Source organism: Aspergillus versicolor (assembly GCF_001890125.1).
Source record: "Aspergillus versicolor CBS 583.65 unplaced genomic scaffold ASPVEscaffold_13, whole genome shotgun sequence".
Classification (NCBI taxonomy): Eukaryota; Fungi; Ascomycota; class Eurotiomycetes; order Eurotiales; family Aspergillaceae; genus Aspergillus; species Aspergillus versicolor.
In genome coordinates, this window is record NW_024467536.1 from 116,429 (window position 1) to 144,034 (window position 27,606).

The 27,606-nt window shown below is 51.8% G+C and overlaps 8 protein-coding genes across 8 annotated transcripts; 6 read left to right on the top strand and 2 right to left on the bottom strand.

Annotated features, from left to right (window-relative positions):
- Positions 1-165: 165 nt before the first annotated feature.
- Positions 166-443, top strand: ASPVEDRAFT_46700 (uncharacterized protein; the record flags this gene model as incomplete). Its single annotated transcript, XM_040813618.1, has 1 exon — positions 166-443. The coding sequence occupies exon 1, from the start codon at positions 256-258 to the stop codon at positions 439-441; it is 186 nt and encodes a 61-aa protein (XP_040673120.1). The 5' UTR covers positions 166-255.
- A 54-nt stretch (positions 444-497) lies between these two features.
- Positions 498-940, top strand: ASPVEDRAFT_46701 (uncharacterized protein). Its single transcript, XM_040813619.1, has one exon. It carries the CDS (start codon positions 531-533, stop codon positions 819-821), a length of 291 nt encoding a protein of 96 aa, XP_040673121.1. The 5' UTR covers positions 498-530; the 3' UTR covers positions 822-940.
- A 188-nt stretch (positions 941-1,128) lies between these two features.
- On the bottom strand, positions 1,129-3,096 carry ASPVEDRAFT_56765 (sugar porter family MFS transporter; the record flags this gene model as incomplete). The annotated part of the gene is made up of 9 exons (XM_040815249.1): positions 1,129-1,308; positions 1,368-1,595; positions 1,652-1,796; positions 1,851-1,999; positions 2,045-2,301; positions 2,357-2,532; positions 2,590-2,698; positions 2,803-2,947; positions 2,995-3,096. 9 exons carry the CDS (start codon positions 3,094-3,096, stop codon positions 1,129-1,131), a joined length of 1,491 nt encoding a protein of 496 aa, XP_040673122.1.
- A 465-nt stretch (positions 3,097-3,561) lies between these two features.
- On the top strand, positions 3,562-6,886 carry ASPVEDRAFT_142234 (uncharacterized protein; the record flags this gene model as incomplete). The annotated part of the gene is made up of 12 exons (XM_040807817.1): positions 3,562-3,615; positions 3,663-3,971; positions 4,018-4,184; positions 4,244-4,420; positions 4,470-4,816; positions 4,902-4,989; positions 5,037-5,741; positions 5,953-6,006; positions 6,051-6,198; positions 6,246-6,465; positions 6,511-6,616; positions 6,670-6,886. 12 exons carry the CDS (start codon positions 3,562-3,564, stop codon positions 6,884-6,886), a joined length of 2,592 nt encoding a protein of 863 aa, XP_040673123.1.
- Positions 6,887-6,991: 105 nt separating this feature from the next.
- ASPVEDRAFT_141910 (fungal specific transcription factor domain-containing protein) lies at positions 6,992-8,554 on the top strand (the record flags this gene model as incomplete). The annotated part of the gene is made up of 2 exons (XM_040807784.1): positions 6,992-7,744; positions 8,138-8,554. 2 exons carry the CDS (start codon positions 6,992-6,994, stop codon positions 8,552-8,554), a joined length of 1,170 nt encoding a protein of 389 aa, XP_040673124.1.
- Positions 8,555-9,638: 1,084 nt separating this feature from the next.
- ASPVEDRAFT_142739 (MDR family MFS transporter) lies at positions 9,639-11,362 on the top strand (the record flags this gene model as incomplete). Its single annotated transcript, XM_040807862.1, has 3 exons — positions 9,639-9,821; positions 9,879-10,685; positions 10,733-11,362. The coding sequence occupies 3 exons, from the start codon at positions 9,639-9,641 to the stop codon at positions 11,360-11,362; spliced, it is 1,620 nt and encodes a 539-aa protein (XP_040673125.1).
- A 191-nt stretch (positions 11,363-11,553) lies between these two features.
- Positions 11,554-25,190, bottom strand: ASPVEDRAFT_65770 (uncharacterized protein). Its single transcript, XM_040815838.1, has 4 exons — positions 24,601-25,190; positions 19,983-24,548; positions 15,286-19,932; positions 11,554-15,210 (listed from the first exon to the last, which is right to left on the bottom strand). Exons 1-4 carry the CDS (start codon positions 25,060-25,062, stop codon positions 11,755-11,757), a joined length of 13,131 nt encoding a protein of 4,376 aa, XP_040673126.1. The 5' UTR covers positions 25,063-25,190; the 3' UTR covers positions 11,554-11,754.
- A 735-nt stretch (positions 25,191-25,925) lies between these two features.
- Positions 25,926-27,296, top strand: ASPVEDRAFT_155232 (pyrroline-5-carboxylate reductase family protein; the record flags this gene model as incomplete). Its single annotated transcript, XM_040808448.1, has 4 exons — positions 25,926-26,044; positions 26,155-26,455; positions 26,498-26,703; positions 26,775-27,296. The coding sequence occupies 4 exons, from the start codon at positions 25,926-25,928 to the stop codon at positions 26,845-26,847; spliced, it is 699 nt and encodes a 232-aa protein (XP_040673127.1). The 3' UTR covers positions 26,848-27,296.
- Between the last annotated feature and the right edge of the window lie 310 nt (positions 27,297-27,606).

A 27,606-nucleotide genomic window follows, 5' to 3' on the forward strand; every position in this document is an offset into this window, starting at 1 on the left:
TTTATAGTGCCTGGATTGCAGCATGAATATGATAAGATACCCTTTTGCCGCTTTTCTCGTCTATTCCGAATTGAAATTGATGTGCTAGCTCTTTTCAAGGGACGTGGTGTCATATATTTCACCTTGCATATACTTCTTATCTTAAGAGATTCCCTGGGGCCGAGAAAGGGCCTGGCGGCTAACCGGGGCCAATCAAGACGAAAACATAAATAAAAATAGCCCTGAAGAGCACCTGCAGCTCTCCAGCTGGCGCTTATGCTGCCCGCCGTTGCCTCCGCTTTCCCCTTCTCAACTCCCAGGGAACAGAGGGAAAGGTTAAGGAAATATCATACCCAGCAAAAAGAATACGCCATCCCCCGAGCAGCACGAGCCGTATTCGCCGAGTCTGGAGCCTTTATCAGAGGGCGAGATGGACTTCGAAGACAATGGCCTCCACATTAACGGAATCGACGAGGAGGTGGAGCGAGTATACGACTACGACAAGGGCGGCCACCACCCTGTCTATTTATTACATCTCCATCGCGGTAGACATGTTTGGTCCCCTCCCCGAGCCATGGTGGTCCTCCTGGGAGGGTCGAGAGTACTATGAACCAGACAGCTCCCGCGAAGATACCAGCTTGCGAGGGTTTTTAAAACACCCGGTTGCACATACCCTGAAGGATATTAACGGCGAGACCCAGCGTTCCGCCATTCCTCAGGAGGAGCTAGAGCTGTTTGGGGACTTGTTGGAGAGTATGTTCCAGTACGATCCAGCAAAGAGGCCTTCAATTGAGGAGGTCTTAAAGCACCCGTGGTTTGCCTTTGCAGCTGAGATGTCTTGATACCATTCTTTATTACCGTTGATTTGAGCGTTATACTGTCTTGCAATCTTGTTTCGCCTCAGTTTCTCTACTTGCCGCGGCGGTCTGCTGGCCTTTTCTTTTTCTTCTGGGTTAGAAATATACAGCATTGTTTTTAAATTACATAAAATTCGTTCCGTTTAGAGCGTCATCGAGCAATTGTTGCATTAAAATAGGTTCTGCGTAATCAATTGTATGCTATACGACTCGGACTGCCATCCAGTGGTACGGAAATAAGTTCTGCTAATAACACTGGTCACACGGTGTACAGAATTACCCTTGCCTGCAATTACTCGCTCACGCGTTGTATATCGCCATCTGGCTTTTTAATGTCAGTACTGGAATACGGCTGAATATTGCCCTGCTTAGGGGCTTCGGCCTCGCGTTCATTGTTGTAGTACGCATCCGCCCGCCGGAAGGGATTATACGCATGGGCAAAAACAGAATCCAACTCTTCAAGTGTCCGGCCCTGTTTGGACATACAAGTTAACCATTGTTCGATACTATCGAGAAAAGGGAGGAACTGACCTTGGTCTCCGGGAGAAAGAAAAATGTGTAGAGTAAGGCTACAAGGGAGACACTGCCAAAGACCCATCCGACACCGAAGTGGATATGCTCCATCATGTACGGGATGACGAAGTTAGTTACGAATGCCCAGATGACGTTCCAGGCTGTTCCGACTGATTGTGTCTTCTCTCGAAGGGAGGCGTGGGGTATTTCAGCGCCCAGTAGATATGGGATTGAGCCGCCACCAGCCTATATATCCGCAGTGTTAGTTAAATGGTTTCTTTTTGGGATTATTGAAGACCCACGTTATAGAAGATAGTGTATAGCATGAACGATGCCACAATGGTATTCCTGGAAGTGGTTGTAGGATGGGCCATTCCCCCAAGGCCAGCAAGCACATACATCCACAGCGCCTGGAGGGAGTAGCTGAGGAAGAGCGTATATCGGCGGCTATACATAGATTATTAGCACATAGTTCTAGATGGAATAAGCTGGAAAACATACCCCAGCCTGTCAACAAGGACCATGGCCAAGAGCACTGCCACGAGGTTGAGAACACTACTGATGATTGGGTATGTATATGCATTCTCCGCGTAGCCGTTCTGTTGGTAGAACTTCGTTTGGAAAGTCGACACGAACGCTTGTCCGGTTGCCTAATTTGATTAGTTTATGACAAAATGCTAGAGGTTATGACTTACCTGTTGAAAAAAGTAGCAGACTATGACTATTATAGTGCGGCGGAGGTTGGTCCCCTTGACGAGGTCAGCCCATGCGGCTTTGTGGACGACTTCGTGCAGCCCCTCTCGGATTTCCCGAAGCTCTTCATCGCAGGCGCCATTCGCCCTATCTTCCACTGGGCGGAGCTTTCGGAGAGACGCGATAGCACCCTCGTCCCGGTCCTTGGAGAGAAGCCAGCGCGGGGAGTTTGGAATGAAGATGGTGCATATAATGATCACTGGGAGGATGCCATGTTAGGAACAGATAGTAAAGTAGTATCCGGGCATACGTACAGACTGGAAATATAAGCTGGAGCCCTGTCACTGTCTTCCATCCTACACCAGCAGTCTCTTTCTCGTAGGCCTTGTTTACTCCACTGGCAATGAGCCCTCCTGCTACAAGGAAGAGTTGTAACGAAACCACGACAAGACCACGGAACGAGGCTGGGACAATTTCTGACTGATATGTACTGACATGGTACTAGTTAGTGATGTCACAGTTCCTTCTACTCAAGGGGAGCACTCACGTCACGTCAACCTCTACTAAACCAATAGATATGTAAACAATGATTCGGCCGACAATGAATTGCGCAAGACGTCCACTCCCGGGACCAGAATCAGCGGCTGTAATCTCAACTACGAGATACTAGTAAGCATGAGAAGCTTGCTTGGGAGGTTAAACTGACTGATAACGCCGATGATCGAGATGACCGAAAGAGCATGAAACACCACACGGTGGCCGTACTTCTCAATCATCGGACCGGCTGAAAAACAGCCAATAAACTTGCCAATAAAGGCCAGTGATGACAGGAGCGACGTGTTCAGCGAGTCGATCTCATAGGCTTGTGTGTCTGCGTTATAGCTGCCGAATTGGTTGATGAAGCCCTGAACAAGGTCAGCCTGGAAACGACTCTTCAGTTATAGCTTCATACCGGGTTTCCAAGGATTCCTCCAAAGCTTCCCGTGTCAAACCCAAACAGCATATCCCCCGTAAGCAGACAGAAGCAGGAGAACAGCAACATAGGGGTCGCCATCATGACCGGCCGCAGTTTAAAGACTCACACAAAAGACACTTTAAGATACACAACGACATGTCAACCAGGAAGGACGGTAGATGGTGGTTTATGAACCCGATTGTACTTCAGATCCACAGCGGAGACTCCCTGCTTTAGCTACGATGGCATAATCCCCCCACAACCTGGGGTAATGCCAAACCAACCATTGTCGCCGATCTGCTTCTACTCGCTCGGAGCCCGAGACTTTTGTTTAATTTCTTCTTGTCTGCTCCGAGCGAGCCTTGTCTGTTCCGAGCGAATTGGGCGCGCTCCGAGCGAGCTGTCTCAACTGCACCACCACCCCGTCTGCTCTACCAATCTGTCTGCTGATAAATTACTGTCGCAATCCCGTGTCCACTTGTCGTTATAACTAAAGATTTCCTCGTCAGAATACTGAATAATTTTGGAGAAACTCGCCCGCTTGACTCGCGACAATCCGCCAACATGGGGAGCACTCCGAAACAACCCAACTTTCTATTCATTCTCGCCGATGACCTCGTACAAACCCTTCCCCATATCTATATCCACCGCTAATCCTTCGGCAGGGCTTCTCAGATATAGGCTGCTATGGCTCGGAAATCCAAACACCCAACATCGACCGACTGGCCGCCGAAGGGACACGCATGCTCAATCACCATGCCGCCGCCGCCTGCTCACCAACCCGAGCAATGCTACTCAGTGGAACAGACGCGCACCTAGGTGGCTTAGGCACTCTGATAGAATTCAAACAAAACGTCCGGGGCGCAGAGCGGTGGTCAGGCAAGGCGGGCTACGAGGGCTTTCTCAACCGTGACGTGGCTACTTTGCCTGAGATCCTGGAGGACAATGGGTATTTTACTGTCATGTCTGGAAAGGTATTCACGAACCAGGTGCATGTCTGCTGTATACTTACTTTATTAGTGGCATCTTGGTATGCGCACGTCGCAAGGGCCATGGGAACGAGGGTTCCAGAAGGCATTTGCGATGCTTCCTGGATGCTGCAACCACTATGGATGGGAGCCGGTGCAGGAGAAGTTTCCCGTTGGCGGCCGACCTATTCACGCCGAGATGGGCCAGAAAGTCGATATGTGCGTAAGGCCCAGATATTATTTGGTTAATGCGTCTTTGCTGATGCTGACCATACTAGAACACCCAACAAGACAGAAGACCCCGAGGGATTCTACTCGACCGACTACTACACCGACACTCTGATTAAATATTTCGAAGAGCGAACGGAGGAGGAGAAATCGAGGCCCTTCTTCTCGTTCCTACCATACACTGCGCCCCATTGGCCTCTACAGTGTTCGCGCGCACAGCGTGATAAGTACGACGCCCTATGTTACAAGTCATTCATCCCAACTAACCTTACGAAGATACAAAGGAGTCTATAATGATGGCCCGTACGCCCTACGCGAACGCCGGCTTAAGAAACTGGTCGAGATGGGCATCATCGACGAATCCGTCGTCCCCCATAAAGTTGAGACCAGCAAAGTTGGCACTGGAGAGTGGGACACTCTGACGGCAGAGGAAAGAAAGCTGTCGACTCGTGCAATGGAGACGTATGCCGGCATGGTGGACTCGATCGATGTTAATATTGGCAAGGTGGTCCAGTATCTGAAGAAGACTGGCGAGTACGACAACACGTTTATTGTCTTCATGAGCGACAATGGGGCAGAGGGGGCAGCGTACATACTACCTTGTATTTGCTATGGTTACGGAAGTTGACTGACATTTCACAGGCTCGAAGCAATCCGTGGGTATTTTCGAGCCTACATACTAATATAGGGAGCTAACATGGGCTACAGCTGTCTTAGGAACCGACATCAAGTCAGCCATCCACAAGTACTACGACAACTCCTACGACAACATCGGCGCCTACAACTCATACACCTGGTACGTCAACACAACTTACCATAGACAGACACAACTAACAGCTCCAGGCTCGGGCCACTATGGGCACAGGCATCGACTGCGCCCTCAAGGCTATTCAAATGCTTCCCATCCCAGGGCGGCATTCTAGTTCCCTGCGTAATCAAGCCCCCTGCAAATAGTTTCCCCCCGTTATCCCCAGGCTCATTCAGTCGGTCATTTACCACGGTCATGGACTTTGTTCCTACATTTCTTGAGCTGGCGGGTGTAGCTTTACCACAACCTACAACTAGCAGCAGCCGCGCGATGACTAAATTCCGCGGTAGAGAAGTGCATGCTGTTCGGGGTAAATCGTGGGTACCGTTCTTCGGGCGAGGAGAAGGTGTTGAACAAGATCCCACATGGGCAATCCATTCCTCGTCTGAGCCTGTTGGGTGGGAGCTCTCAGCCCGTGGAGCGCTGCGCAAGGGAGACTGGAAGATTGTCCATTTTGCAAAGGCGCAGGGGGGCGCGGGAGAGGGAGGCGATGGATGGGAACTGTTTAATGTAGTGCAAGATCCCGGGGAGACGAAGGACGTAGCACAGGATGAGCCAGAGAAGCTTCAAGAGCTGTTGCAGTGTTGGGATGAGTATGTGGTTGAATGTGGAATTGTGTGGGGAGAAAGCGCTGTGGCGCCAGGGCTGGGCAAAGATGAGGCACCAGAGCTGTGGGAGGACGAGATGGAGTTACAGAGGTGCTGGATGGATGCTCGAGGGGGAGTTACGCCTGGATGTTAGTAGGTAAATCAATGGCCAGCATGTATCAAATATATCGCCGGAATATATATATATATCTAATGTAGTCAGCCTAATGAATGTCCCGCTAATTCCAACTTAAATTACCATTTCGCAACTTCTCCAACTTCTTTTCTCATTCTTCCACATTCATCTTCCGAATGGATAATATAACCCCCATCGCGCCACCTTCTGATATCGAATGGCGTCGAGCGAGAATTCATCGGACGCGCACAGGATGCCAAACATGCCGATCTCGGAAGGTCAGTGCTGCGAAATGCTCGGACTGAACCGGTGTGAGCTCACCCCAGGCAGATCAAATGCGACGAAAAGAAGCCATCCTGTACACAATGTTACAGGGGAAAAAGAGCATGCACCTGGGCCGCAGAGGAACCGAAACGTACCAAGGTCGCGCGTAGAGCAAACGCGACAGCGTGCGAGGGATGTCGCGACAAGAAGGTGCGTCTTACTGCCATAGCATCATGCCCTCTAACATAGCTATCTAGCTGAAATGTACCGATGATATCAACAACGCGTGCGAGAGATGTCGAACACTCGGCATTGAGTGTGTGAGACCTCGACGGCGTGCTGGGCCTGCATCGCCGACTCTCTCGGACAGCTCTCCGCCAACAAACACAGTGTCCTCCCGAGGAGTAGAGCCCGGTCAGCTACCAGAGGGAAAAGAGCTTCACAACCTTGTTCAGCTGTACTTCGCATCGGTCTACAGTAAGATGTCTTCTATGTGGAATTATCCTAGTTAACATACGTTAGATTTCGGCTTCTTTGCCTTCATCCACCCGCTCCATTATCAACGCCTCCTCGACAATGGCAAAATCCCCCGAGAGTTGACTCTAATAATGATTGCCAGCGCTGCTCGGTGTGTGGCTACGATATACTGCGCGACATGCCGACTATTAATGGGTTTCCTAGGTTCGGTGCTCCAGCCACCCCTGAAAACCTTGCCAGAGCAGATGCCTGGGCAGATGCGGCCATCGGTGCTCTTCTCCCGCGTATCTATCAAGGATTCGGGGTTGTTCAACTTATGGTGCGTAGAAATAAGTCTGTTTTAGAGCAGCTGAATGGGCGATTTGTCCCCACTGCAGGTCTAACTCACGCTACAGGCAACGCTCCTTGCGCAACACTATGACCTCCACCGAGGAAAGTTTACATCGGCGTGGCTTTTGGGAGCCAGTTGTACCCGGTACGTATTCTCATATTCAAGCAGTGACAGCTACAGACTAATTCGCGTAGCATGATGCAAATGATGTCGTTGCATGTCTTTGATCAGGCATACCCCGTGGATTTCCCGTCACGCCAACGCCTTTCACCTCTCCTGTCGCGCGAAGCCCTTCGTCGAATTGCATGGGCCACGTTCTATCTGGACTCAATGACTGATGGTGGTCGATATGGCTCCCAGACAACCGATGAACGCGCATACCGCATCCAGCTGCCCTGCGACCAGGAGAGTTTCCTGGGGGACGACCATGCACTAACAGAGCCCTTGATCCCTGGGGATATTAACACTGCACAAAGTATGAGGGACGGTGTACCGCATGCGTCCCTTGACATGTCAGCATACCTACTACGCACGGCGGCGGCTCGTCGTCGCGGACTTCACTTTGCCTACCGTGCCTCATACCAGGAACATACAGTCGAACAGCTATCTTCGGATCTATTGCTACTAAAGGAGGACTTGGGGTCCGTCTTTGCTGACTTACCGCGTCGCTTTCAGTTTAATCCCGATAACCTGATTCTTCACCGTGACCGACTGCCAATGTTCATTTTACTGCATATTTTGCGACGTAACCTGTTCATTATTTTGGGCCGTGCTGCATTACAAATCTACCTACGAGATCATTCAAAGATAGAGCTGGTATATGACGTTCGCCGCAGCCGAATATCGCATGCTCTTGCTGTCTCGGACTTGGTGGCTGCCGGCCTGAAGGAGAACATCACCTTTGACCCACATATCGGTATACAGGCCTATGTCGCTCTCGAGAGTACAGTTACCATTTAGTCAGCAGTTTAAGAGCGTCTTACTGATTTCATTCGTCCAGTTCTACTCTTTGAGCCGCGTCGCTTGGCCAGTGTCGATGGCCCTAATGACTTCAATAACACTATATTAACAGAAGGAATCGCCCACTGCTTGACAGTTATTCGAGACATCTCTACCAGATCAGAATTCTCCAAGCATTTGGTACGTGAAGCTTAATTATCACGGATACAGACCAAGCTAATAAATGCAGTATCTGGAAGCGATTCACCGTCTTATAAAATGCGACTCCATGCACCTCCTACAAGAGACAGATCTCATCCTCATTCGCAGGTTCGTCTGGCCATTGCCAGTGAAAATAACAGGATAGCTAAGATCAACAGCAAACATCCCCTTGTCGGACAGGACGCCGCAGAGTTTGATTTCCGAGACATGCGAGGAGCCAAATTGGAACGCTTGAGCAAACGCAAAAGGACAGCCAGTGATACTGCAATCAATGCCACCCACGATGAAGTTCTACTAGACGACTCATTGAGTCAAGGGACTTCCAGCCGCTCGACTGCCTCTCCTCAACCAGCAGCTTTGGGCGTTAATAACCCCCAAACGGATGTTCCTGAAAACCGTCATTCCACTGGAGAAACCCCTAGTGCTCCCTCTATTCAAATGGGAGACTATGGTATATTTCAAGATGGGCAACAATGGAGAGAGCTCGTAGAGCCCGGTAACACAGACCATCTGTTTTCATCGCTCAGCTGGCTCTGGCCGTTTGATGAATGGAGTGATCAGATTGCGCCACCGACTGGTCCGCCGGGGTTTATCTAGGAACGAGAGCGAGTGCACATAACTCCGCTTGCTGCGCTGAATGTGTCTATTCGGGTGCTTCTCTGATTAAAAACGCCGGAAATAGATAGGAATGCACTGATGTCAGCTTGGACGGGGTGCATAATTATTATGCGGAGTCCGCGGGCATTGGACTCCCGGTGTAAACCAGGGTTCTGGCTCATAGTTCCGGCTGGCGGGCTTTAGCGAGTTGTTACTCCATTCCAGGTAGTGAAAAATACTTGATCTTAACCATGTCAATTCAGTGCATCTGAAGTAGGAAAGATGCCCCACACACCGAGGGTTGTATATTCGGGGCTGGCGCAACATGGACGCCAACCTCCCCCAAAAAGGATGGTTGAAATGGCTATTCCGATGGTTGCCTGCATTCACAATCAGGCCCCGGCTTCCCAAGGGTAAAGGTAAGCGCGGTATCGTGGAAAAGATCTTTTGATTTAGAGCTTCGTAAGAGTGATGAATATAATAACGCTTTAACAGAATACACCCAGCATGTATTATAATAAGAGAATGCCTTATTTGAGGGTCGTGATTCCATACTATGAAGTTGTAGCAAAACCTGTCTCCAGACTCCCCCTTGATTCCACGGCCTCGGGATTGTCATAATATTATCACTCCGGTCGGCAGAGTTGAGACCCGGCAACAATCATTCATAAAAAGCAGAATTGTGCTCTCGACATCCGGCATGTAGTACAAAAGGCTCAGGTATGGCGGCACCGAAGAGAGTACGACGCAATTTCTGGCGACTGGAATTCCTCCCTTGTCTCGAGGACCTGCTATTCTACACCCACTTACGCCACCACGATTCGAGGATTTGTATTAAAAAACGGGATTCGCTTGTCCGAACAACCTAAGACATTTTAGGCCACCTCTTCCCACGCTCCCATATTTCAAAGGTTCCAATGGATGCCAGTCCTCGTCGATTCGATCAACCCATCTCTGAACACACAATATGACATTGAAAAAGGAGAAGAAAGTGCCGGGGACCTTACACGCCAACATAGCGATTAGCCAAGCGGATAAAAACGACCATGCCCGTCACGATTCAGGGAGTGTCTCACGGCCGAGCATGTCGCCTGTGATACCTTACGACCCGCTCAACAACGACAGCGAAGTGAGACTGGCGACTTTCGATCTTAGCGACGATGTCGACCGGCGACTGTCAAGGGATACAGGGGAAATATATCCCGCGGGATGGAAACTAGCCACCATCATGGTTGGGCTGTCTTTGGCGTGCATATTGTCGGCACTGGTAAGTCCACACAAGCTCCAGGCCTCTTACGCTATCCTCGATGCTAATACTGTACAGGATAACACGATCCTCACGACTGCAATCCCATTGATCACCAAACAGTTCAACTCTCTAGACGACGTGGGCTGGTATGCAAGTGCCTTTCTGCTTACTACCTGCTGTGTGAGCCTGACCTACGGAAAGCTGTATACCTATTATCCCATAAAATGGACCTACCTTGTCGCGCTTGGTATTTTCGAGGCCGGCTCGCTGATCTGTGGAGCCACCCCTAGCTCACTAGGGCTAATTATTGGGCGTGCTATTGCTGGTATCGGGGCTGGCGGAATTTTCTCGGGCTCATTACTTATTGTTGCACAGGAGACACCGTTGCGGCTGAGGCCTATATACACTGGTATAATCAGCGCCACATACGGGGTTGCTAGTGTTACCGGACCACTAATTGGGGGCGTGCTTACGGATAATGCCAGCTGGAGATGGTGTTTTTATATCAATCTCCCAATTGGGGGTGTTACCTGTCTCTTCCTTCTATTCTTCTACAAGGCTAGAAAGCTTGCGAAGGCCGCCGTTGGGTGGAAGGATGTATTGTTGCAGCTGGACCCACTGGGCCTTCTTTTTTTCCTGCCATCCATGGTTAGCCTGCTGCTTGCATTGCAATGGGGAGGCACCGAGTATCCCTGGAACAGTCCTCCGATAATTTCCCTATTTGTTGTGTTTGGCGTGCTTATACTGGCCTTTGTAGCGGTGCAGTGGTGGCGGCAGAATAAAGCCACGATCCCGCCGCGCTTAATAAAGAACCGGAATGTCTGGGGTGCTTCTTTCTTTATATTCTGCCTGGGGTCATCATTAATGGTATATTCATACTATGTAAGTAGCCCGTTCCGAGTAAGGGCAAATGCTGATATGGTTCCTAGCTGCCTATATGGTTCCAGAGCGTCCAAGGTGTGTCGGCAACACAGTCCGGCATTCTTAACCTGCCCATGCTCTTGGCCACTGCAGTGTGTTCAATCCTCGCCGGAGGCATTGTCAGTGCCTTGGGCCAGTATATGCCTTTTGTATACTTCTCTCCCGTTGCGTTGACAGTTGCTGGTGGCCTGCTGACGACGCTTCGAGTTGATTCAAGCCCCAGCGAGTACTTGGGGTATCAGGCGCTGCTTGGTATTGGGATGGGATGTGGAATATCACAGGGCGTGGTGGCAGTGCAAGCCGCGTTGCCTCCGCACGATGTCCCTAGTGGTACTGTTGTTTTGATGTTTATGCAGACCATGGGAGGGGCTGTGTTTGTTTCCGCGGCGCAGAGTCTCTTCCATAACAAGCTATTGGAAGGCATCACCAAGAATGTCCCCGATGTGGATGCTAAGAAGGTTATTGACGCTGGAGCTACGATGCTGAAAGATACTGTATCAGCAGAGGCTTTGCCAGGAGTTCTGCAGGCATATAACTCCGCTGTCACATGCTGCTTTTATATTGCCGTTGCATTTTCAGGCCTAGCTATTGTCGGGGCTTTGCCCATGCAATGGATTTCAGTTAAGAAGAAGGCCTAGGGCGTCATGTGCCTGTGCTTTACCTCGCTATGAGCAAACATTTGTCTATAATAATACGAGCCGTCGTCGACTTATGGTTCTCTGGTTTTGATAGACGAACCAGGAATTAGTTTTATAAACATATAATTTATATGTTGAAACTATATGATCTATATGTATAGTCCCTTGAGCGGGGCGATATTAGTACTACGGCCATATAATTTTAGTTAGAGGTCTACTACTTGTGAGTGTCAGGGCTACTCTATACACCCAGTTGAAATATAACACCAACACCAAGGGATTATATGTAGTACGTACATTCATTATAGGCGAAAGAAGGCTCATTAAGTCAGATATACAATACGGAAATACGCATAAAGCAACTATTCAAGAACCTGTTAGAAAACGGACCGTCATTCGGTATATCTCTCTTTCTGGCGAAGATCAATATTCAACATCTTGTTCCTGTCAAAAATGGGAACAGTACTAGACGCCAGAGATAGGGCAGAGACTGTATTGCAGATTTGCTCGAGAATGACACTGGCAGATGAGGCGGCAGTGAGCTGAGTTGAAGTGATGACTTCAATCTTAAGTCGGTCGTCCTGGGAGAGAGATGATATGGATATATTATTCGGTGTGCGGGCAGGCTCCCAGCTCGTTATTTTGCAATCGATGCCGTCAAGGGCATAGACCTGGTTCGGGTCGACGTTCTGGTGATGCACAATGCTCCCAAATATGGTGTCTTTCGGCCACGCGGTGCTGCGATCGATGATATCTTGCAGGTCTGACATTTCAAACTCGGCAGTCCGATCCAGCTGGCTCTGGACATGTTCAAGAAGGTCCTGCACTGTCCAAGTATGCTTGAATGATACCCTGGTCGGCACTGTATTTGCACAGGGGCCCATAACCTGGGCCACCTCTGGAGCCTGGATGTTACGGCCGCTGACAACATGGCCAAATACAAGGTCCTCATCTCCCGTGAGCATTGACAGGACAAATGCCCATGCTGCTATAACGATCGTGGCCATGTCTACACCAGGGGGTAGTGAAGGAAGCGGGATATCCTTTGACAGCATGACAGAGCTGCTTGCAGCGCGACGGTCCCCACCGAGGCTGACGTGGTTTATAATCGTCATCGAGGCACCATCAAGGTATTCCCTCCAAAAGGAGAAAGCCTTGGAAGTGAGCTGGGAGAGTCGATGTTGCAAATACAGGTCAAAGCCAGGTGCCGCCCCGAGCTCGCTGCCTTGGTACAGGGAAGATATGTCCCGGAATAATCCTCCCCAACAGCTGTCATCGAATTGCGCGTGCGACATTCGTACGGTCATAATATGGTTTGAATCATCTCCTGACACAAGGGAGATTCGAAACGGACAAACACCGAATAGAACCGGCTTCAGAGAGTCCTCATGACAGCGAGATCTGGCAAACGCAGCCAGATCAGGACTGTCCGTCGTCGACTGGACGAATGGCACGGTCGCCTCGCGGAGTACGACCTGGATGATCCTGCCATGATGGGGAACAAATGCAGCACGTAATATAGAATGACGTTCGATGCTAGAGGCACAGGCCGCTCGCAAGCGCTCACGATCAATCCGGCCGGGGATATGCCACATAAAATAGGTACAATGTGAGTTGTTTATTGCAAGCTCCTGGGCGCCTGTCACAGGAAGGGCATCGAGTATATTATCTGGTGACAGCTGGTGCGAGCGAAGCAGGCTTTCTTTAAATGATGCCGGGTCCTTGATTCGAAGCAAATTAAACGGAGCAGGGAGCGAGATGGGACTTGGCTTAGGGCATATCTCACCAAGAGCGCGAGCCTGGTCGGCGAGAATGGGATACGCGAAAAAGTCAACCAGGATTATGCCTTCACCACGCGCGATGTTCATGAGTTTGAGAGCGGCGATCGAGTCACCACCAAGCTGGAAAAAGTTGTCTGCCAAACCGATGCTATCCGGCGGGACATTCAACACCTGGGCCCATAGTAGTTGGATCTTCTTCTCTGCAGCAGTTGACGGCACCTGCTTCACATCGACCGCCCGTTGATTATGGGTGTATGCTGCCAGTCCTTCACGGGCCAGCTCTGCAGCCTTTTGGCACAGCTTGCGGCGGTCCTTTTTACCGGTTTTCGTCAGTGGTAAACGCGACAGAGGAATGAATACCGCTGGCACCATGTAGCCTGGCAGCCTCTTCACTAGTTGGGCAGTGGCAAGCTGCGCCGTCTTTCTGCTACCCTCGCTTGGAGGTAGGAATATATCGTGCTCGGAGACATGTGCGAGGTCAATATCAAGATCCTCCCAGATAAAGGCTACCAGCATTGGTGTATGAGCACCCCATGATGGAGTTATGATCTCGGCCACTACATCATGAGCACGCTCAATGCATTGTTGGATATGTTGTTCGATCTCACCCAGCTCAACACGCTGGCCACGGATTTTGACTTGGTTATCCTTGCGGCTAATAAAGCGCAGCGATCCATCCACGTCGTATTGAACGAGGTCCCCTGTTTTGTACAATTTGCCGCTGATATCGGAACGGAAGTGGGAGAGCCAAGATGGACTCTCAATAAATGCCTCTGACGTGATATCTGGGCGGCCGATGTAGCCATCGCCAACAATCGGACCATCGATTAACAACTCGCCCACCGCGCCAATCGGCATCAATATATTGGGGTCGTCTGGATCAACAACCCAGCAAAGACACGCTGTCGGGAAACCGATATTAGATGGATCTGCGTCCTTGCTGACAATCGGCTGAACTGTCGAGATAATGGAGCACTCTGTGGGCCCGTATGCATTGATGAGCTTGACGTCTGCACCCCACAGGTCAACGTCGACTTCCTGCATTCTCTCACCGATGAGGACAACAGTCCGGAGTGTTGGAATATCCTTTGGCTTGAGCGTACGGCTGACAGTCGGAGTAAATTCAGCCCAGGTAACTCCAAGCTTAGAGGCACTTTCCGCGAGATTCTCCTGGCGAGCATTCTCCGAAGGGATACAGATACATCCACCGACCAGTAATGTTGCAAGGGTTTCAAGAATACTCAGGTCAAATGCGTAGGAGGCAAATTGGAGCACCCTTGATTCCGATGTAAGATTATATGGCCCGGTGAAGGCGGCTGCTCCGGTGCTGAGTCCCGCGTGTTTGATAACAGCACCTTTCGGAACTCCAGTCGAGCCCGACGTAAATGCAACATACACTGTATTGTCTGGCGAGACATACGAGGGTTCCCTCGTCCGGCTGGTGTACCATAGAGGCTCGTCGCCATCAATGACCACAATCTTGGGTGCCAACTCCCTCGCGATTGGGGTATGCAGTTTTGACGTCAGGACCATCGGTGCTGAAACCTGCTGGCACATAGCGTGAAGGCGCTGGATTGGATAGGATGCATCCAGTAAGACAAAGGCACCACCGGCTTTCATAATGGCAAGCATCGCTATTGTCGTCCACTTTGACTTTTCAATACAGACGGGTATAAGAACTTCAGGGCCAACGCCAATGTCCGCTAGGTAAAGTGAAAGAGCAGTGGAGAGCTCGCTAACTTCCTTATAGCTGAAACCGCCATCCCACGCACATATAGCAGGCCGATGTGGCTGGGACTGGCAACGCTCTTGGATGAGGTGATGCACACAGCGATCGACTCGCTCTGGAACCAGCTTATTCCAGGCGGCGATTTGTAGCTCGTCCTCTTTGCTGACGCGCTTAAGCTGCCCTATGGCAACCTCTGGCCGGTCTATGATCTCGTTTACGGCGTGGCTGAATGAACTCGCAACGCTCGCAGCTTGGGTGTCTGCTATCAGTGTTGACCAGTAAGTAAGAGAAACGTGCACGTCGTTCTTGTCGCTCCGGACGTTGACGACAATGGCATACTATTTTAAAGTGTCAGCTCCAGAGAGTCACCTCGATTATCAAAATCAGCAATGCATATGGTGGCCAATGCTTACCTCCGATGGATCATGGCCCCCGGAAAACTTGATATTTATATCCGAGCTTTTGGCGGGACCGGTCGAGGCCCCCATCCCACCTTTCTGTAAGGATATCGCCGTGTTGAATAGTGGCTCCCCCGATGTCCCCGCAAGGTGTAGCATGTGGGATAGTGAATAATGCTGGTGTTGCACACTTTCGATATAGTCCGATTGCTGCCTCTGCAATACGGGAAGTATGGTTGTTTCTCTTGCGAGGTCCAGGCGGCACACGAGCATTCCAATAAATGGTCCAACGATGCCTTCAATGCCTTCAACAGGCATGTCTCGGCCAGAGGTCAGATAACCGAAACATACATGATCCGTGCCTGTATAGCTGCGGAGCACTAGTCCCCACGCCACGGACAGCAGATTTGACATGGTTAAATCACGGCTCTCACAGAAGGTCTGGAGGCGAGCATTGTCCCCGAGATCAACGGTGACGCTTCGTAGCCGCCTTGGTCCGCTCTCGACATGGTTTCTAGGAGCAACGGCGGGAAAGAGGCAAGGTTGTACATTTTCAAGATAGGCTTTCCAGTATGTATCCGCGGAGTCTTGAGGAAGGCCTTGAATATAAGCAATATACTTTCGATACAGTGGGCCTGCCCCGTTTGGAAGGGCATTTACATAGGCAAGTTGAAGGTCCTGTTGCAGGATCTGGTTTGACGTGCCATCGATCAAAGCGTGGCTTATCTCTAGCATGCAGTGCACTGAACCCCCTGATGTCGGGCGTAAGACCAGTCTGTGAGGAAGCTGGCCCAGATTGCTCATGAGCTTCTGGTGATCAAGCAACGAAGTCAGCTGGTCGTTGTCGGACTTTTCCATGACAGAGATCTCCGAAGAAACCGATTTAAGGACCACCTGGTCTAGATAGCCGTTGTGTGACAGACTGGGTACAAAGACTGTTCTAAGAATGGCGTGGCGCTGTACGACGCGTCGCCATGCGTGCTGCAGCCGTACAAGGTCAACAGGCTCAGAACCTGCGGTTGGAAGGATATTCCACAGTAGACGATTCCGGTAATATGCAGGATCCCTCGCTTGGCTGAGTAAAATGCCCTGTTGGATTGGCGAGCACGGATAGGCGTCCTCTATCTCGACATCGGGTATTTCTAGGAGCGATAGGGTCTTCTCCACGAAGTCTGCAAGGCTGCCGTATGTCAGCCCAAGTAGTGGAAAGTCACATAGCGTGTATGTCGCGGCCGTCGTCGCCAGCAGCTCAGCAGCCATACGCAGCGACTGCTCGCAGTTCGCCAGCCACTGCTGGATGCGGGCTTGGTGATCCATGGACTTGCTGTATATGAAGTCGAAGCGAAGGCAATTCTGCTGGACGCCTGCTAGGACATCGATCAGCGCAAAGCGTGGCGTTTCCCCAGCCATGTCCGATGGGCTGTCGTCAAGTTGTAACGGTGCCTGCAAAATTGCTCCCTCGCGGTTGAATTGTTGGCACAGCCCAAAGTAGTTGAACGCAATCTCCACCGGTGCTCGAGTGTGAAATGCCTTGCGCCCTGCGGGGTTTAGATAGCGTGAAGCAAAGTAGGCCCATCCATTGCTCGGGACTTGACGTCGAGCATCCTTTGTGCGCCGCACAGCGTCCGCGATGGAATCGTCCACACCCAGCCCGATGTGAGTCGGCCACAGCGTAGTGAACCAGCCCACGGTCCGAGACAGATCAATGGCGGGGTTCCATGGTTCGCGCCCATGCCCTTCATTGAATATTGTCGGCGGTGGACGATCGGCAAAGGTCTGGACGAAGGAGTGCAACAGCGCCGCGTGAAATATCTCCACCGGTTGGGTTCTGAAAGCGTTGTTGGCAACGCCAAAGAGGGTTTCCGTTGTCTTCTCGTCAAGCGTAAACCCAGACTGCTGCGAGTCGCCAAACGTGTGGCCAGGAGAGGCAGTGCCCCAGTATTCCTGATGGACCGGGGGTATATCAAAAGGCAATGCTCTCTCAGGAGTCAGATGCTCGCGGCTGTAAGCAGCTTGCATGTTGCACCATCTCTGGAACGACAGTGGTGAAAGGGAACAGGGTTTGCCTGATCTCAGGTGGTCCTCCAGGTCCTTTAGGATAATTTTCCAAGATTCCAAATCAATCACTAGGTGGTGTGCGACTAAGAAGAGATACTGCTCGCGGTCACCAAGCCGGAACAAGTCAACGTGAAGCAAGGGCCCGGAGCATATATCGAGGCTGCGCTGGCTTGCGCCCATGACAGATCGTATTTCATCCATGCTGGCCACTTCGTGCTCCTCGAAGCAGTAGCTGCTGTCCGCCTTCTCCTTGACATGCTGGGTCCACACGCCATCAGGGGACTGACTGAACCGGGCCCGCAGCATTGAGTGTTGACCGACAATGGCCGCAATGGCATTGGCATATGCTTCAGATGGGAGTTTCTCTGACACTGGAACCAGGATGCTTTGGTTGAAATGGTTCACTGCCTGTGGCTCATGCTCAAGGAACATAGCTTGGATGGGGGACAGATCGAAGGGCGAGTCAAAATCCTCACCTCCGCTCAAAGAGGCCATGTCATGCTCCTGCAGAATCTTTGCGAGACTGGCAATTGTCTTGAGCTCGAAGATATCGGCCACTGTGATGGAGAATCCGGAGGCTCTGCATTTTGCAGCGACCTGCATTGCCGTGATGGAGTCGCCGCCAATACTGAAGAAAGTGTCGTCCATGCCTATACGAGAGACCGACATGTTTAGTGTCTGTGCCCATACCTTCTGGAGCATCCTCTCAGCCGGCGTTGAAGGAAGTGACTTGTGCATCTGGCGACTACCGGACAACCTCTCCAGGTCATCGCGTGTGAGTCCCGCTGCCTGTTGGCGAAGAAGACGGCGATCTGTCTTGCCTGCCTTGGTCAGAGGCACATAGGCGAGAGGGATGATAGCAGCCGGCACCATGTAAGTCGGCAGCCGTTCTGCTAGATGTGTAAGTACCGTGGCCAAGCCGTAGTCTTTTCTGGGTGCGAGGAAGATATCATTGTCTGTCCTCTCTGTCTTCTCTGTATCGGAGTCACCAAAGGCCGCACTCCACACAAAGGCCACCAGCATTGGTCCACGGGCTCCCGGTGGGCTTATGATGTCTGCCATTACAGCACTCGAGGGCTCGAGACACTCCTGGACGTGGTACTCAACTTCACCCAGCTCCACACGCTGGCCACGGATCTTAACCTGGTTGTCCTTGCGGCTGATGAAGCGGAGGGTCCCATTGGCAGCGTACTGTACCAGATCACCCGTCTTGTACATCTTCGTGCTCCCTCGACTAGAGCGAAACAGCTGCAGCCAATCTGGGGGCTTTATAAACGACGCTGCTGTCTTTTCCGGGTCTCCGATGTAGCCACGGCCTATTGTGGGACCCTCAAGCAGCAGTTCACCCACGGCCCCGATTGGCATGAGTCTATTGTGATCCCCCCGGTCCACTATCCAACATGAACAGCCCACGGAGCGTCCAATATTTGAGGGATCCGTGTCTGAAAGTGCGGACGCCACGGTAGATGCTGCGGCACACTCTGCCGGGCCATAGCCGTTGAGTAATGTCACATGCGTCGACCACAGTCGGATATCACTTGCGCTTAGTGCCTCTCCAACAAGTACTAGAATCTCCAGTGTCGGGATGTCTCCTGGCTGCAGTGTGCGAGCCACTGAGGGTGTAAGCACAGCCCATGTAATCTCCATCTCCCGGGCTACCTGGCTCAGGTTGCTCTGACGGGCGGTATCTGAGGGTACACAGATGCACCCACCCGCTATCAACGTCGTGATTATCTCGACAACACTTGCATCAAATACATAGGATGCGAATTGCAGTACCCGGGAGCCGGGGTGGATGTGGAATGCCTTGCCATGCGCAGTGGCCGACGTACTGAACGCAGCGTGGTGAACAACAGCACCCTTGGGGGTTCCAGTAGAGCCGGATGTAAATATCGCATATAGCGCATTTTCGGGCGTCACGGATGACGATTCCCAGTGCTCATCGCGGCCGCGATGTTGCTGTAAGTGGCCTTCACGCCATGCAGACTCATTGTCCCCAAGCAGTACCACCTGTGCTGCCAGCTCACCTGCTGCCAACGCATTCTGCGTCGACGACACAATAACGGATGCTGAGACAGCATGGCAAATACCCTGAAGCCGGCGCTTTGGGTGTGATGGATCCAGTAGTAGAAAGGCGCCGCCTGCCTTTATCACTCCAAGGATTGCGATGATTGCCCACCGTGACTTCTCAAAGTATACGGCAACAAACACTTCTGGGCCAACACCAAGGTCTGCCAGGTGGATGGCTAGGATTGTGGAAAGCCCATCAACCTCCCTATAGGTTAGATCACCGTCCCAGGCACATACAGCGGGCGCATCGGGCTGGGCCAGGCACCGGTCGTGGATCAGATGGTGGACGCAGCGGTCAATTCGTTCTGGCACCGCACTGTTCCATGCCATAAGCTGCTGCCTGTTCCGGTCTCCAACCAGGTCGATCTGTCTGATCATTCCAGCCCGACTTGAGAGGCCAATTACTTCGTACATGGTGTGCTCGACCAGTCTGGCAATATCGATCGCCTTTTCCTGCGACAACGACGAGGTCCAGTATCTCAGGGACGCCCCTATGCGTCCTGCTTCGACTCTTCCTTCAAGCACAATGTCAAACTATACAGCCTGGATTAGAAGCCGTACAGAATACGTGGCCTGTTTCTTACCTCGCTTGGATCATAACGCTGGGTCTCCTCTATCTGTATGCCGGACTTGTCACACTCCGTTGCTTTCACCTGCGGCGGAAATGTGACACAGGTATTGTAGAGAGCCTGGCCTGAAGCACCTATCCCGTGGAGGAGCTCTGCGAGAGAGAAGTGCTGAAAGGACAGACTGTGGAGAAAGTCACCTTGGGTTTTCTCTAGGATTTCGGAGACCAAATGGCTGTCCTCGAAGTCGATACGGCAGATTAGCATGTTGATGAAAGGACCAACTGCATCCTCAATTCCCTCAAGGTCAACATCACGGCCAGATGTCATATAGCCAAATATCACGGTGTCGGTTGCAGCGAAGGCCCGCAGCACAAGGCCCCATGCCACATGGAAAACAGTGGCCAACGTAATTCCGGTTTTCTCGGCAAAGTTGAATAGGGCCGAGGACCTCTCCAGTTCTATATCAACAGTACAAAACTCATTTGGGATAGTCGTTGATTCATCAAGGTGTGGGAACAGGCATGGCTCGCAGTCTGCCAGGCGAGTCTCCCAGTATACCTGCGCCTCCTGTGTGCGGACTCCTCGGAGATACGATATGAATTCACGGTATTGCAGACTGCCGCCCAGTGGAAGCCTGTCAACATATGCCAGCATGAGGTCACGCTTGATTATCATCATTGATGTAGCGTCAACGAGGGTGTGGTCAATGTCCAGCGTGCAAACCAATGATGAGGATCCGCGTTCCGATATCGCCAGCCGGGGAAGTCTTACCTTTACTCCCTGGTTGGCCATTTGGGCACTGTGCAGCGTCTTGCAGTCATCAGCATTAACTTGGCTCTGGTCCAGCAATCTACCCGTGCCGCGCCCTAGGAGGACTTGGATGGCATACGACCCCTGTACCATGTTGGCCATGCAAATGGTCCTTAGTATATCATGGCGATCGACCACCATGAACCAGGCACGCTTGAGCTTATCCACGTCAACCGGTTGCGACTGATCCGCAGCCGTGATCCGCCACTCGATGCTCATCCGGTAGTGCCCCGGGTCTCGTGCTTGACTCAACAGTATGCCCTGCTGTGTGGGCGAGCATGGGTAGGCATCCTCAAGCCCTGTTGATCTGGATAGACCCGCCTTCGGTAACTCGCGTAAAACCAAACTGTCAAACTCGTCGGTAGACAGGGCCAGAAGCGGGAAATCGCTCAAGGTGAACACACCCTCCATTCCGCATAATCGTTCCACGAGTTGCTCCAGTGACTGATGGTACCCCTGAGCGAGTTTCTGGAGGTTCGCACGGCTGTATGATGGATGGGCGGCCGCTATGTTGATGGACAACTGTCCATCGATGAGGCTAGCAGAGACTCCAAGAGGAGAGTACTGTGCCAGGACGTTCTTGATCGATAGGCCCATGGACCCCCGTGAAAGTTCTTTCATTGTCTCTCCCTCCCACGGGGGTGCCTTCAGGGCATCGAACGATACCAACATGTCTGGTGGCACGAAGTCCCCTTCTGCTGTAGTCGCGTCGAGCCCATGCTGTGCAGAACGAGAAGCGTTCCCCAGTCGGTACGTGTCCTTCACTTGCCGGAGCATGTCTACAGCGTCTGTGGTGCCATGACCCCGAATCTGGATATGTCGCAGCGTGGTGAACATGCCCACTCCTTCGAGGGCACACTCACTGTTATCCAGCAGCTGCGTTCTCTCTTTGCATATCGTGATTGAAATACCCTTTTGTTCAGCGGAACCTTGTAGACGTGAATGCAGCAGAGCCGCCACAACAATCTCAGCAGGCTCAGTCCGGAGAGCTATATTGGAATCACCAAGCAGTCTGCGGGTCATTCTTCCATTTAGAGTAAAGCCTTCCTCCAGATAGGAGACACTGTGACTATGCACGTTGTCTGCACATCTGTCATACACCACCGCCCTGGGCGTTAAATGTTGAGGGGCCACTGCACAGTGGTCGTGGCCTTCTGAGCTCTGCTCGCACCACGACGGGAACAAGAAAGGCCTAGAATCTAGCAACGCGGTTTGCCCCTGAAGGAGGGCGTCAAGGTCACCAAGAATGACGGTCCACGAACCTGAGTCAATAACTAATGCGTGCGCCACCAGACATAAGAATTGGCCATCTCCACCGCAATTGAAGTGGCTCGCAGCGAATACCGGGCCTTTTTCAATATCAAGGCCTATCTCCGTCGCTGTAACAGCCTCAATGGCGGTCACACTATCAGACGAGCTAAGGGACTGGCTGTTATAGGTGTACGTTCGTTTGATGTCAAACGGCACGATAGTCTGCCTCCAGGCGCCCTCCGGGGTCAGGGCAAATCGGGCTCGCAGCAGGGGATGACGCTTAACGAGCGCATCGGTCACCGTGCGTAGGTATTGAGGCTCGAGTCCCTGCTTCATCCCGACGACTATTCTCTCTGTATGAAGGTTATGCTCTGGGTGTTGGGAAAGGAGCAGTGCCTGAGCAGGTGATACGTTGAACGGCACCATCCCTGTGCCCTCTCTACTCCCACTGTCACACGCTCGACCGGATACCAGGGCGAGATTACGGACGGTCTTGTGGTTAAAGACATCCTGTACCGTGATGTTGACTTGCGCAGCTCGGCATCGGGTTACGAGCTTCATTGCAGTGAGCGAGTCACCTCCGATAGCCAGGAAGCTGTCATCTATTCCGAAGCTCTTCGCTTCCAGGCCCAATACCTCCATTAATAGAGTATGGAGGGTTTTCTCGATGCTTGATCGCGGTGCAACTACGTCCACTTTTGTAGAGGCGTATGATTGCAACTGCTCACTCGAGAGCGCATTTGCCACTGCTTGCAGCTTCCGTCGGTCAATCTTTGCAGACACTGTCAGCGGAACATGGTGAAGTGGGAGATATATCTGCGGGAGCATATAGTCCGGTAATGCAGACCGTAAACTCGATTCTATGGTGGAGATGGCCTCGCGAAATTGGTCGTCTGGTTCACGCAACAATGAAGGCAGCGGCGAGATGCCATCCTGCTCACCAGAATAGACGAATGCAGCTAGCATTCCGTGCTGCCCTCGTGGATTGATCAATCCAGCAATCACCTGGTTGGCGCCACGGAGGTTCCGCAACACCGCTTGCTCAACCTCTCCTAGCTCTACTCTTTGTCCTCGGATCTTGACCTGTGTGTCCTTGCGGCCGATATAGATAACGTTTCCACTAGAGCCGTACCGCACGAGGTCACCTGTTTTATATAGGCGGGTCTGCCGTGCTGGCGAACGAAATTGCTGCATCCAAGACGGGGAGTGGATGAATGCTTCTGTTGTTCTCTTGATATCGTCGAGATATCCCCTTGCCAAAGATGGACCCTCAACGACGAGCTCAGCTATTGCACCAATTGGGGCCAGTTTATCATGGTTCTCAGGGTCCACCAGCCAGAAGTTGGCATTGGGAGAAACGCCGATGCTCATCGGATTGGTGGTCGACTTGACATCTTGTTGAACACTGCACATTCCGGCCCACTCTGTTAGGCCATAAGCATATAAAAGATTGAGCCTTCCTTGCCAGCCATTGATATTGCTCTTGCTCAAAGCTTCGCCACCGACAGCCAAGGACTTTAACTTAAGAGGGCCCTCGGACGAAAGTTGGGATACTACGGAAGGTGTCAGCAGCGCCCAGTCAGCGTTCATTCGATGCAAAGCGCCCAGCAGGTCATTAAGCCGCTCGTGTTCTGATGGGATGCAGACAGTGGCCCCTTTGGTCAGGGTGCAGAATATTTCTACCAGGGAGACGCCGAAGGAATATGATGCAAACTGGAGCACACGGCTGTCCTGCCGGATGCATAGCGAAGCCCCATGGCAGGACACGGCGGCTAGTGAGCCGTGATCGTGCACACAGGCTTTGGGCCTTCCAGTACTCCCCGAGGTGAAGAGGATGTAGGCCGTGTGGCTTCTCTGCACAGTCCTGGGTTCAACATTGTACATGCCGGTGATCATCGCGATGGTGTCGTCGGACACCGTAATAACGGTTCTCGTCATTTCCCCCACGAGGTGGGCACATTCATCTGATGCCAGAACAAGTGTGGCTTTGACTTGGGTGATAATATCCTTCAGGCGTTTCACGGGGTGTGATGGGTCTATTGGCACAAACGCGCCGCCGGCTTTCACCACAGCCACCATTGCCACGATGGCCCACAATGATTTCTTAAAGCAAAGGGGAACCATTATACCAGGACCGACTCCGTGGGAGGATAGAAGCCCCGCGAGCCTGGTTGAGAGGTCGTCGAGCTCCCCGTACGTTAGCTCCCCATCCCATGAGCAAACTGCCTGTGCCGTTGGACGAGTTAGGGCTTGCCGAGAAATTATCTCGTGGATCAAATGCTCCGGTGGTGATGACATGGGTTTGTTGTTCCACCGCGCAATCTCCTGGATATGCATTTCACCGACCAGGCTGACATCCTTGACCAATGCCATGGGATCTTGCATGATGCCTTTGATTACCTGCGAGACTGCTGCCTCCAATGACCTGGCGTGTAGCTCGGAAAGGAGCGTGGGGGAGTACTGGAGGAGCAAGCTCGGCGTCGAACTTTGCAAATTCACGACAAACAGCAGCTCGCATCCCTTGGACGATGGTTAGTACATGGCCTTTCTAGTCGATTTGGGATTTACATACCGGCCCGTCTGCCCAGGCAAAGTTTGCTGCCGTGGTTGTTCCATTACTTTCGCCTGCGTGCCTCCCATCCACTGTTGTGAACCATACGCCCGTATTGAAGTGCGGACAATTATTGGGTTGGAAGGGGTTAATCCGATGGCTTTCTTGTCCCAGGAGGCCTTTGACGGTTGTATCGGGATCTATTCTGACCTCCATCACTTGGATACCATCCACAGCTGCGCTGTCCCCATTTTCTGCCAGCCAATTGTGGCTCACTCGAAAATGTAAATTGTCGAGCTCGACATACCGACGAAGAACAATAGCCCATACTGCCGTGAAAGAGGCATAGAAACTTGTTTGGTTGGCCGCGCAGAACCCCTCAAGCTTGCGCAGGTCATCAAAGCCCAGGTCGACACTCCTGGTCTTTACTTCCCGGCAAATATCTTCACCCAGGGCTGGGAAAAGACAAGGGTCGAATTGCATCTTCGACGGCTGCAGATGGGTAATGTCTGAATCGGATAGTCTCGGCTTTCAGCTGTTGGGTTTGAGACGGATGTGCGGATTTGAACGGGATATAAAAACGACCTGCGTGGTCCCTTAACACCCGAGTTGGCTTATCCTTGTTTGAGGCGGCGGATACTGTAATTTACGCGCGGTCCTTAGTGAAATATGAGGCACTGCATGCACGCTGTGGATCGAGCGAACCCCCTCGAACTACAGCCCAGGTAAGGGGTGTGGGAAGTAGTAAACAGAATTCCAGGCCTGCCACCCGCAGCCTATCACTTGTAAACAACCCTCCCTGGACGCCAGCGTGATTTTCCGGGCTTGGCTTCCATCTCTCACCGCGTTCTACTGTTACACGGGCTGCTCAAGGTGATGTCAGTGCTGAAACCCTTCTGGACAAGACCTGGAACTGGGGATGCTGGACAGATTGGCGTTTGGCATAGGCATCTCCGGTCGCCGCACCCGTATGAGCCAAAATTGCAGCTCGGGGATCAGACGTCGCTGTGTGTTTATATAAAATAAAGTCGTATTTTATCATACCAGTATGTGCTACTACAGACGGCTATACCGATATGGCAATCGCATCGGCAGTGGGAAATGAGTCCAATCAAGACTTCGGTGCATCTGCTTGGTCTGATGAACCTTAATTGCCAACCGTGGGCGTCCTGAGCAGGCACAATATGCAAGGACTTGGATCATCCAACATACATGCTTTGCCTTCACGTTACACTAGGAGTATGGTGCAGGTATACCGCTCCGCTTGGATGACGAGGCTGCTGCCTGTATCGAGGCACGCCTTCAGTACACGTCAGCCAACGAGATGCCGCCACGGGATTTACACGATGGGCTTTCATGGTACTATCATTGCTAGGGCATTATGGTGCTATGTCCAGCTGCTCCGCGCCTCTAGGAATGCCTGGAAACGCAGTCAAGCCTGCTTCCCATTGTTCAAATACCCATCGTACGTCTATTTGAAGTTCGGCTTGAACAACCGCAAAATGACACGGGCTGAGGCTACCTTTTCATCGGCGGTCCCAACCAGTCTCACCCTCATCGGTGGGGGCCATTTAGCGCAGGCCTTGCTGGAGGGAGTCTTGAGCGACAGTTCTTGGGCCGCCCATTGCCGCATTGCCATCACAGCCCGCCGGAGCGAGCACGCCGACGCGCTACATCCAAGTTCCCAGGCACTCTCGTCACCGTGAACAACAACGACCCGGCGATATGGGAAATGGAACTCTGTCCTGTATCCGATGTGCAAACAGGGGCGAGTAGCCATGTGCTCTTCATCTGCATGCGGCCAGTCGATGTTGCGGGTGTCTGCAGGGAACTGGCTCCTACGCTGGCAGATATAGCAGTAGCCCAGCGCCCAACGGTGATCACTATGTGTCCTGGTTTCACGATCTGACAGCTACAGTCATGGCTCCCGTCTGGTACTGCCGTTGTGCGCACAATGCCGAACACCCCAGTAGAGTGTGGAGAGGGGGCAACAGGCATCTTTCCCAGCCCCAATTCCGGGGCTCACCGGGTGGCGATGGTCTCGACGGCGTTGCGAAATGGGTCTCCAACTATTGCAATTCTCGAAGAAGAAGCCTTGCTGGATGTAGTAGCCGCCATTTCTGGGTACGTCCTATCAAGCACATCGCCTTATCCCCCTCCTAGGAAGCTAGACATATCCTAATTTGTATCATCAGATCCGCGCCTGCGCATTTTATTTTGTCATGGAAGCGCTCATTGCCGTGGGCGAAAAGCACGGTCTACCTCTAGACATAGCGAGACAGCCTGTAGCTCAGTCAAGCCTGGGTGCAGGCCAGCTAGCCCGGGATACATTGGCGCGCGTGCACGACCTACGTACCGGCGTATGTGTGCCGGGGGGAAGCACTGAGAAAGCGATTGCCCATCTTGAAGAAAATGGACTCATGGGTGTGATAGAACCGCCGTGGAAAGGAGTTTGGATGCGAATAGACGCATGAAAATGGTGGAGTAGACGCTTGTCCCAGGAAGTTACATGTGTGGTTGAAGGCAGCCGAGCTATTCCACCAGACACGCTATACAGTCATATGGGACCCTCCACAACGATCGTCGAATATATATCAATATTGTCGGCCGGTATGAGAATCGCTAAGACCTACCAGAGCTATGTTGAGGGAAATATGGAGACAGTAGCTGAAATTTTGTTTGATAGCTGAAGTGCTTATATGTAATAAACTGCACCGTTGAAAGCCTTCACTACATATGAAGACTGGTTACTACGCTCTAATTCAGAGTCTGATAAGTACCTGTACAACTAGAGAATGCTTGTAAGATCTCACGAATAATTAAGCTATCTAGAGTAAATATATTTGTAATTACAATCAAAGGGGACATTCTAAAGGCACCCGTAGTGCGTTAAACATGTACTTGTAGTTCAGGCCCCAGAGATGATCTCCTTTCCCCCTTTGAACTGTGTCGATATGCAGCCTTTATATCAAGAACAGCGTGCCCCTTCACCAGCCGGAGGTCAATATTAATACAAGTGCGTCTTTA

Excerpts from the sequence above, each read along its gene's own strand:
- ASPVEDRAFT_46701 (XM_040813619.1), top strand. The coding sequence starts at position 531 with ATGTTTGGTCCCCTCCCCGAGCCATGGTGGTCCTCCTGGGAGGGTCGA.
- ASPVEDRAFT_65770 (XM_040815838.1), bottom strand. The coding sequence starts at position 25,062 with ATGCAATTCGACCCTTGTCTTTTCCCAGCCCTGGGTGAAGATATTTGC. Across the intron at positions 19,933-19,982 it reads AGCGTTATGATCCAAGCGAG|TTTGACATTGTGCTTGAAGG; the intron begins GTAAGAAACAGG and ends CAGGCTGTATAG. Across the intron at positions 15,211-15,285 it reads GGGGCCATGATCCATCGGAG|TATGCCATTGTCGTCAACGT; the intron begins GTAAGCATTGGC and ends ACTTTAAAATAG.